The sequence below is a fragment of the Squalius cephalus genome (genome assembly GCF_949319135.1).
Source record: "Squalius cephalus genome assembly, chromosome: 8".
Lineage (NCBI taxonomy): Eukaryota > Metazoa > Chordata > Actinopteri > Cypriniformes > Leuciscidae > Squalius > Squalius cephalus.
In genome coordinates this window covers 20430279-20441689 of record NC_137129.1, presented here as the reverse complement: position 1 = coordinate 20441689, position 11411 = coordinate 20430279, and the positions used below count along the sequence as shown (strand labels likewise).

The window sequence follows — 11411 nt, the reverse complement described above, 5'->3', positions numbered from 1 at the left end:
GCGCGGGGGAAGAGCTGAGCCCGTTTGGAGCTACGGGAGCCCAGAGGGGAGCGTCGGCGAATGTTAAAGAGAAAACCGATTTTCATTCAAAAAAATCGACGGAAACTGCACATTCGAATTAATCGATAAAATCGATTTATCGCCCAGCCCTACATGTGATTTAATAAATGTACAATTAAAGGGGTGTTCCAAGCAAACATCTAAATCCCTTCACAAAGAGCCCTTCCACAAAAGGGTTAGCAAAGGGGGCCATGCATGCGATGGTAAATTAACTGAAGTAATTTTATCTTATAGTAATTTTATATTATATTTATGGTAATGTGACCTAGGATGGCAAGTTCCTGTGATTCATTTTAAAACTAGATATGGTGGAAGAGTTCCATTTAACATAGAATAATTGAGTTGTTTGTTTGGGTTTGCTATATTACACACATTTTCATCATACCGAAGTTCCATAGGTAAAACTTTTATTAATAGATGCGTTAATGTAACTACCTGCAGGGTTAAAAGAAAAGACGTCAAGAACACACAAACTTAAGGAACTTTTACACATCAACAATGTACTAAAAACGGAAGAGTTCTTTCTTTGTTCAGATGACAACGTTATTAAAACGATTACCATTTGGACATTAATCTACATGTTCCTTCTTTTGGTGATGCACATTTTTCTATCAGACATAGGTTTTAGATACCAGACAAAACGAATGAAATGTGACCCATGCTAATTTATTCCCCCCTTTTACCTCTCTTTTATCTTTATGTGGCCAGGATCCGTCATTCATCGGAACAGCTACCAAGAGAAGTGAGTATTCGTCCTCTACCTCCTTTGTCTCAATGTTATTTCAACACAATTGGTCTCCAAAGTACTATATGTATGTTTATATTAGGGGTGTAAGATTAAGAAAATGTCATAATTCGATACAATTGCAATTTTCGATTCAAAAACGATTCTCGATAAATAAAAAAACGATTCACAGTATGTAAATTTAGTTACTTGTCCTATGTAGGTATTAGGGATGTGCATCTCCATAACTGAGGCCGATACGATGCGCATCTCGATGCATAGCCAACGATACAATACATTAATGATACAGATAAGCAGCTGCCAGCTACCGATGCAATGCAATACGATTCACTATTATTACAATCCGGTGCGATTTGATTTCGATTCAACGCATTGCAAAAATATGATGCTATGCAATTCAATATGGTATAGATAGTTAACTTTTATTTCTTTTGTTCAGACATAGGGCAAATCATAAAGTAGCTTAAGTGCCATCTGACTTTTAACACATGGCTCTCTCACAATCAAAAGATTTGGTTTCCACAAAAAAAGCAGGTACTGTAGGCTAACTGACCAGAAAGCAGGTGCTGTTATTATGTGCTTCACGGGCCGTTTATCAGTTTGGACCAGTGCAGCGCGAGCCAATCTTGATCAAGCGACACTGTTACTAGACGGCGCTAATAGATCCCCACTGAAGTAATAACATCGCTGCAAGATCTAGTGAGAAGCATTCATATTTCTCTGTTATTAACGGATCAAACAGCGCTGACGTGGAAACATTGTGCCATGAATGAACAATCCAGTGTCCACAGATCAGCAACATTCACCATGGATTTACTGTAGTAACACTAACTGTAACCATGGAAGTTTGGCAGGAATAGTAGGCTATAATGCTTTCAAGTTACATTACGTTGGTTTTATTTTTTTTGACATAAATAAAATTACTGCCCTCAAATGTTAATCTGAACTAAAATAAACCTTTGTTTATAACTACAATATTACATTTCATTTTTTTCAAGGAGCTGTTTTACATGCTTCTAAGAGTCAATTATAGCTTCATCATTCCTCAAAGTAAAAAAAAAAAATCATACTTTATGATGTTAGGTTTAATACAAAAAAAAGTTAAAAATATTAAAACAAGGAAATTTCTCTGGTATTTCTTTCTTTTTCCTGTATCGAAAACGTACCGAACCGTGACACAAGTGTATCGTATTGAACCGAACCATGAATTTTGTGAACCATTAACTTACACCCCTAATATGTGCGTGTGTGTGTGTGTATATGGGGCTGTTTAAACCTGGCCACTTGATGCGTTTTCTCAGATCGGATAGCTATCTGTTTTATCACAATTCCATTTACACCTGGTCACATAATTCCCTCGATTCCCTCGCTATGCAAATTTAATAGCATTCACGTCACCGAAAGCAACAGATATGAGCTGCATTTTATTGATCATCCGTTAAAATTTCGAAATCAAAGACCACAATAGGAGAGAGCGCAACAGCCCTGGTAAGATCATTTCGTTTCTTTACTTTTAATGATGATAACTGTGTGTTAAGCATCAGGGACTTACTTTCACTTTGATTTGCGATAGTTTGCACGTTGGCTTGATGAATAACGTTAGATGGTCAGCGGCGATGTGGCAGTAGCGTCGTCATAACTGGCTACAACATGACATATAGCCTATAACACGCTCTCACACCTTTATTTTAGAGCGTTTTTGGGAGGAGTAAAATTTACATATGTGGTTTCAACAACCAGATGCATTTACACTTGTCCAGTTTCTTCTGGAATGCGGCCCAGACCACCTCCTGAAGTGGTTTGAGCATTCAGATTCAAATGCGTCACAAATGCGTTTCGGAGGGCATTTACACCTGGTCTTTTCAAGATCATATAGCTATCCGATCACTAAAATCGCATGAAGTTGTAAATGGCCCCTATATGTGTGTGTGTGTGTGTGTGTGTGTGTGTGTGTGTGTGTGGAATGCCTTATATCAGGCTTGATGTAATTTTACTTGATTTGTGATTTATTTCATTTAATTGATTCGAGTACTCAAATTTTCAACTATGTATCTCTGCTATAAGCTAAACCACAACAGTGGCATTTGTATTTATTTATTTTACGTGTGGATTTTTTTGCTTTGATTGTAGCTGCTGTCATGAAATGGGACCCAGCTGCAGTAGAGGCCCAGAAGTCTGTAGCCGATCATCTGAAACTGCTTGCTGCTATAAATGAAGCTTGTGAACCTTATAGCAGCCATATTTTGTTAACTGTTATGTTATATTGTTTTAACAACATTTTATAGATTATTTAAAGGGAAATTGTGTTAATTTACAACTTTACTGTTCTGGCTTTTAAGTTTTATTGTGTTAATTTATACTTTACTCTTTTGGCTGTTAAGTTTTAAAATAGTAATAAAAATATATTTTGAGATTTAAATAGTTGATTTCTTGGAGTGATTAGTTTGGTTTACAGGAAAATGGTAAGCAGTTTATTACAGTTATATTGTTAAGATATACAAATGCAAGTATATACACCACAGTTATTCAATTGAATATACAATATTATCAATATTCTTTAAAATCTTATTTAGGTCTATGGTCTGTGTGTCTGCAGTTTCATGACACGACAACCATTAATAAGGAGTAACTGGGTTTTTCTCAGTGAGAACTAGCTCACTCACAAGTAGGGGTGGGGGAAAAAATCGATTCTTAGATGCATCGCGATGCAGACGTGGACGATTCTGAATCGATTCACAAATGTCCAAAAATCGATTTTCAAAAAAAAAAAAAAAAAATACTGTATATATATATATATATATATATATATATATATATATATATAAATTTAAAATAACGTAATATTGACGGAACGCAAAAGACGGAACTCTGAAGCGCGGAAGTGCAGTGGCCGGATCGTCTGTGGCATGCTCATAACAGAGACGCAATGATGGCTGAGCGCGAAATCCAAACACCCTCCTCGTTAAAAGCTGACGTGTGGAAATATTTTGGCTTCTATGAAGTTGAAGGGGGAAAGGAGCTGGACAAGAGTCACACTATTTGTAAGCTTTGTAGAGTAAAACTAAAATATTTCGGAAACACGACAAATATGAGAAGCCATATGACACGTTTCCACCCAGAGGAGGAAAAACCCTCGGCTGTACCGGTCGTTTCTGCCAAACAGAGGACCATCGAGCAAACTATATTGTCGAAGCTTCCACCCGGCTCGGAAAGGGCAAAGCGCATTACACAATCAATCGCAACTTTTATTGCCAAGGATTTGCGTCCATATTCAGTCGTTGAAAACCAGGGCTTTCGCGCTATGTTGCACACTTTGGAGCCAAGATACAACGTCCCATCTCGGAGATATTTTACAGACACAGCGATCCCCACACTCTACAACAAGACCAAAACCGAAGTCATGGAATCACTGAAGAAAGCGGGTAGGATAGCTGTAACATGTGATGCGTGGACATCCATTGCCACAGAATCTTATGTCACCGTAACTGCGCATTTTATTACAGATGAGTGGCAGCTAGCGTCTCATGTGCTCCAGACAAGAGCAGTAAATGAGAGCCACACGGGTGCAAATATGGCTGAGCTGTTAAAGAATGTAGCAGAGGAATGGAAGATCACTAAAAAAGATTTAGTTTTAGTTACTGATAACGCATCTAATATGGCTGTTGCTGCTGAACTGTGTAATTTCCTGCACGTGAAGTGCTATGCCCACACGCTAAACCTGGCCTCTCAGCGGGCGCTCAAGTTGCCCACTGTGTCAAGGCTACTAGGAAGGGTGAGACGCATTACTACGTATTTTCACCGCAGTACCACTGCAAAACACCAGCTTGAAGAGAAGCAGATTCTACTTGGTCTGCCGAAACACAAGCTGAAAACAGATGTGAGTACCAGGTGGAATAGTGCGTATGAGATGGTTGACAGGTTTCTGGAGCAACAGCCTGCAGTCTCTGCTGCCTTACTGTCTCCTCAGGTAAGGAGAGGAGAGTCTGACATCTGCACTCTCACTGAAGCAGACATCTCAAATGCAGAGGATATTATCAAGGCCCTAAAGCCAATGAACGATGCAACTATTCTCATGTCAGAGGAGAGCAGCCCCACCATCTGTTTGATTGCTCCTTTGCAAGCTCATCTCATCCAGGACACGAAGGACAGTATTGGAGAGTCATCAATGGTCCGGGAGATAAAGCAAGCCATTAGTGGGGACCTCAGCAAGAGATACAAAAGCGAGCAAGAGAGAAACACTCTTTTCACAGCTTCTGCTCTGGACCCGCGATTCAAGGGCCTGCCTTTTCTTTCTGAGGAGGAGAGAGGGGAGATGTATGGAAGAGTGATTGCTGAGGCTGCATCACTAGAGGTAATTCTGCTATTTTACTTCATGTAAAATGTCACTCTGATTTAATTATAATAATAATAATAACAACAACTTCTATAATAATACAAGGTTTATATATTGTATAGAACAAGTACATTTGTGTTTTGACAATTTTGTTCAAAATGTTGTTCAGATTGAAGATAATGATTTAAAAATGTAAGGCTTTTGTGTTTACCTTTTCTTCTCATTGTGTTTAACAGCAAGAGGTGAGAGTTGAAGAGGAGGAAACCCCAGAGCACAACACATTGAGGGAAGAAGACACCCTGACCACTGAGGAGGAGCAATACCAAAGCCCTTCTAACAAAAGAAAGTCATCATCTTCACTGCTAGAGAATCTGCTGGGGCAGACCTTTACTGATGCTAGAGTCCAGCAGCAGCCCATGTCTGCTTATGCCAGAGCTGAGGAAGAAGTTACCAAGTACCGTAGTGCTCCATCACTCCCTCTCTCTGATGACCCTCTTAGCTGGTGGAGTAAGAATCAGATGATGTTTCCTCTGATTTCCAAGTTGGCCAAAAGATACTTGTGTATTCCTGGCACCAGTGTCTCTGCAGAGAGAGTCTTTTCTACGGCAGGAGATATAGTAACAGCACAGCGGAGCACACTTGCATCTGAACATGTGGACCAGCTCCTGTTCTTACACAAGAACTTACACATTTGATCTAGCTAAGCACATTTGCACTGCCACACATTTGCATAAGTTCATTGTGGCCTATTTTGCTACTGCAAAATGTTTATTTTTTAAAAGATTATATTGCACATAACAGGAGGATGTTTGTTTGAAGTCCATTTTATGTTACAGATTCAGAATATGCTGAAGTTTGTTATAATTTGTTATTGTTATATTATTAATTTACTACAAGTATGCTGCTAGTTCAGGCACACATTTATTTTCCTGTTGGTTATTTGCAATGTTAATAAAATATATTGTACGTTTATTCTTTATGGGTCATTATTTGGTACTTTTAAAGCAAAATATTTATAGTCACACAAAAAAAAAAAGATTCAGATAATCGATAATCGCTTTAGCATCGAATCGCTGCCCTCTGAATCGTAATCGAATCGAATCGTGAGGTGCCAAGAGATTCCCACCCCTACTCACAAGTTCAACCACTGTTTTATAAATATTTGTAAGTAAATATTTTTTAAAGTTGGATCCTTGCAAAATGCACATATGGGATTTCCATGTCAGTATGGGTCTTTAACAGTCTTGACTTTGACATTTCTATTACAGAAAACACGTCTAATACAACTTTTATTCTGGCTGCCTTTAGATGTCTAACAATTACGTCTGTAGCACGTCTTTACTTGACGTCTATACAATGTCCAGAAAAGACGTTAAAAAAAACTTTCATTCTGGCTCCTGTGAGGACGTCTTCTGGATGTCTAAGAATGACGTCTTTAGCACGTCTTTAATTGACGTCTATACAATGTCCAGAAAAGACGTCAAAAAAACTTTCATTCTGGCTCCTGTGAGGACGTCTTCTGGATGTCTAAGAATGACGTCTTTAGCACGTCTTTAATTGACGTCTATACAATGTCCAGAAAAGACGTCAAAAAAACTTTCATTCTGGCTTCTGTGAGGATGTCTTCTGGATGTCTAAGAATGACGTCTTTAGCACGTCTTTAATTGACGTCTATACAATGTCCAGAAAAGACGCAAAAAAACTTTTCATTCTGGCTCCTGTGAGGACGTCTTCTGGATGTCTAAGAATGACGTCTTTTAGACGTCTTCTGGACGACTTTTTGCTCGCTGGGTTTTGAATCTCAAGAACGCGTTCAAATTAAAATCAGTTTAGCTATATTGAAAAGGCGAACAAGGACACTGGAAAAGGTGAATCTAAATAAAGACATCAATGTAATTTCGCGTTTATTCTTCAGTTTTAACTACATATTTGTGTAGTGTTGTTAACTGCTCTGTGGACTGTGGGAGCAGTTTACGTTACTCAAGACTCAAGTTCATGCAAACTGTTTATCTAGTTAACTTTATTAAAACAGTAGCAACTGCTGCAAAACTAAGTTAATTAGCACTGATACATACAAGTATTTGATTCATACAACACGCAAAATTCAACTTACCTAAAAGCTGTCGTCTCCGTGTCCGACATCTTGTCCCGCTGACGCTGTGTTTGATTGACGGGTCGTGCCGTGCGCTGCAAAACCACGCCCATCTTAGGTAATAGGTCGTTCGGACGTGGGGAATGATCAGATAAAACTACAGTCTATCATAACACATTCCCTGTTTTCTCTTTGACTGTAATTGCAAAAGTTATTAAAAACGCTAGTTGTAATTTTTTCTTTTTTTTTTGAGGTAAAACCAAATTTATAATTGCCTGTACTTTTTGAATTATTTCCTGTTGAATAAATAATTAGTTTATATCTGGGATTTTTTTCTAAACTAATAATAATATTTGAATAAATATTTTAACCCCCCAAAAAAATTTCAGTGCATTGTGTCACTGTATATACAAATTATGTTTCTGAAGTTGTTTATTTGTTTTAATTTAGTAACGTTTTTAAAACGTTTCACTAACAAGTAAGAATAACGTTTTGATGCTAACGTTTTTAGAACGTTTATCAATGACATGTTGGCACAACGTTACTTTGGTAACTTTGAGAGAACTTTTATCTAAGTTAATCAGCATTGTGATAAAAGTGTCTAATTCATACAACAAGCAAAATGCACTCAACTTAAATGAATACTGCTATTTTCCTGAACATAATTCTTTTATATTCTGGGATTTTTTATTCTGACCATAAAAAATATTTAAATGAAATAGTTAAATAATGTCAGTGCATTGTGTCATTAGTTGTGTCACTGGATTTACAAATTATATGTTTCTGAAGTTGATTTGCAGAATAAAAAGCTGTATAACTAATTTGTAATGACTAATATATATTTTTTAACATAACGTTTTTTAAAACGTTTATCAATGACATGTTGGCACAACGTTACTTTGGTAACTTTAAGAGAACTTTTATCTTAATATATATTTTAACAATAACGTTTTTAAAACGTTCCACTAACAACGTAAGAATAACGTTTTAATGCTAACGTTTTTAGAACGTTTATCAATGACATATAACGTTGGCACAACGTTATAATAACGTTACAACAAGAACGTTTTTGATCACTTTTAGAGAACTTTCAGAGAACGTTGGCCAATGTTCTGAGAACGTTCCCTGTTAGCTGGGTAGCTTACAAATGTTATACAATGGAAAGGTTCAATAACACATTGTAAAGGATTAGCTACACCTGAAAATGAAAACTTCCATCATTGAGGGGAAAAGATAATGTGCATCAAAATTCTGTACCTGCTAAACTTTTCTAATTTGTACTAATTTGCCATACTATGGAAGTAGGAATATAATACTTTCATTGTATGACAATAGCAGCATTGAGAAAGGTCTTCTGAAGCTTTTATAATAAAATTATAAAAATGTATAAACCAGGGCTTGGCATTAACCCTGGTCTTGTACTTGTCCTTTGGACAAATAAATCGTTCATTCAGTTGTAAAAAAAAAAAAAAAAAGTAGCTTGTCCAGGAATATATAATTATTTTTGAAGTAACGTTAAGGTTATTAATCTGTGTGTAACGTGTGTGTGTGTGTGTGCGCGGCTGTATGCTTAAATTAAAAGAGCACATTAATATAAAACGGTGATTCAACTGACTTGAAACTTAACGTTAACAGTTAACGTTACCTGCGAATTAAGCGCTTGCATGACATTCATGTTAATACTAGGCATAAATGGCATTATAAAACCCCAATTTGCCCTCCAGGTGGGCATTCCGTCACGTGAAAACTATGAATTAACCGTCCAGTGAATACTTTTAAGAAAAATTGCCAGCAAAACTTTTACAAAACCTCTAATGTGTTGATTAGAGGTTTTGTAAAAGTTTTGCTGGCCATTTTTCAATGTGAATGGAAGTAAACTAAAAGATAAGATTAAAAGCCTAAAGCCTAAACTTACAGCTAAAGTCTAATCAACCTAACCTTACCTCTATCCTTACGTTAGCCTAAAAGTTGAGATGCTAACAGACTTTTCCCGAAGACACTAAACCATTTATATAAAGTAAATATTCAACGAAAGCGTGTCATTTACATGAAAGAATGTGTCAGAAACATTTGTATGTACTATTTGTGTAATTTTGGTGACTAAACTCACTAAACTTACCTGAAATTAGCGAAGACAACAGTGAGAGACGGAGTTGCTGCTTGTCGTCAGTTGAGCTGCCCGCCCGTTTCCATGGTAACAGTTCAAATCTGGTTCAAATGCAACTCGAGTGCGCGCGCCAATTAAAAGACGTAGAAGTCACGCAGTATTTACATAAAAGAAGAATTGATGGAGGGAATTATTTGATAATCAGATAAAATATCCTGAGTTCCGGCAAGATGGCGGACCGGGTGCATCATAACTTCTGAGCGCTGTCTGCTTGTCCCAATTTTTAAATAACTTAACCGTCCAATTGCCTTCAACAGACCTTTCAAGTTTTATACTCTCTTGAAATTCATCGTTGAGAAAGAATTGAGCCATGAAACCGTCTCCAGCCCACCGAGACACGGCCGCTACCCAACACAGCTACGCGACAAAGATGGAAACTTCGACTGAGAGCCTCAAAAGAAAAGACCCATTCTCTCCAGTTAAAAACCAACCAACCACCAAAATGAAGGACTCGACTAAAGATGAAGGTACGAAAGCCGTCCTAGAAGCGATAAAAAATCTCACTGATAAAGTGGATGACCTCGGCTCCCAAATAAAACAGAACTCAGTTATGCTAGCTAGCATGGCTAAAGCAGTGGAGTTTAATGCGGCGGAGATCAAAGATTGCAAAACTCAGCTACAAACCACGGAGCGGGAGGTGTCAGTGATTAAAAAAGACAACGCTATGTTAATGGAAAGAGTCCTGGAGTTGGAACGGTACAAGCGCCGTTGGAACCTTAGAATCCGAGGGATAAAGGAATGTGAAGGAGAAAACACACGAGAAATGGTTGCTAACTTGCTAATAAAAATCTCACCTGCATGGGCTCCCAACATCAACCACATCGTGGACTCGGCTCATCGACTGGGAAGACGTGAGGTGAACAGGACCAGGCAGGTCATCGTCCAGTTCACACAGAGATTACATCGAGATGCGTTGTGGAAGATGACCAAGGATTCCTCCATCTGCAAAGAACTGGGGATTGGTTTTATCGAAGACCTCTGTAAGGCTGACAGGGAGGCTCGAGTAACGCTGTGGCCGAAGATACAACAAGCACGGGCGGCTGGGAAACGAGCTTACTACAGAGGAGGAGACGGTTACATTGATGGACAAAGAATCACTTAATGAAAACACCTGAGGTATACTAATAGATAAAACCTAAAATTCACAAGCACTAAATAGGGTCTTTATTTCCCCTATGATAATAAGGTTGGATGGTTGAGTTAAGTTATATTTTCTAAGATATTGAAGGGACATTGCCCACACTTATCTTTGCGGGCTTTCTGTCTTTTTCATTTTTGATTTCTCTTCAGTCAGTTAAATTCGTTACTGTTTACTAGCGGTTGCTAGTTGTTTAAAATGAATGTTGATTTTTCTTGTATTTCTTTGAATGCTAGAGGCTTAAGAGACATTACTAAGAGAAAATCTATTTTTTTGTTTTGTAAGGGCGAGAAAGCCAATTTTGTTTTATTACAAGAAACACACTCAAAACAGGAAGATGAAAAATTCTGGACCAACCAATGGGGGGATAAAATCATTTTTGACCATGGCTCCACGAAATCAGCTGGACTGGCCATTCTGTTTTGTAACTCTCCTGGCAAATTGGTGGCCTCTAAACTTAGTAACAATGGTCACTGGCTAATCTGTGTTCTAAATATTGATGACCAGTATTGTATTCTTGCTAATATCTATGGCTTTAATAACCCAGCTCAAAATAAATTATTACTTGCAGAGCTTTCAGACAATATTAAAAATCTAAAACTCACCTACCCACTTGCAAATTTAATTGTGGGAGGAGACTACAATATGGTTTATGATGAACATCTGGATAGATACCCCTCTAAGTGTCAACACAGCTCTCATAACCCTGCCTTATCTAATTTCTGTGGCAATCATAACTTAGTAGACCCCTGGCGCCTTGTACACCCCAGTGTTAGACAATACACCTGGTTCAAACCGAATAATACATTAAAATCCAGGATTGACTTCTGGCTAATTTCGGCTTCAATGATATGTTCTGTCTCAGACTGCTGTATG

The 11411-nt window shown here is 37.8% G+C and overlaps 1 protein-coding gene across 1 annotated transcript; it reads left to right on the top strand.

Moving 5' to 3' along the window:
- Nucleotides 1-4552: 4552 nt before the first annotated feature.
- On the top strand, nucleotides 4553-6108 carry LOC307163515 (E3 SUMO-protein ligase ZBED1). The gene is made up of 2 exons (XM_079879564.1): nucleotides 4553-5156; nucleotides 5375-6108. Exons 1-2 carry the CDS (start codon nucleotides 4713-4715, stop codon nucleotides 5831-5833), a joined length of 903 nt encoding a protein of 300 aa, XP_079735690.1. The 5' UTR covers nucleotides 4553-4712; the 3' UTR covers nucleotides 5834-6108.
- Nucleotides 6109-11411: the final 5303 nt, after the last annotated feature.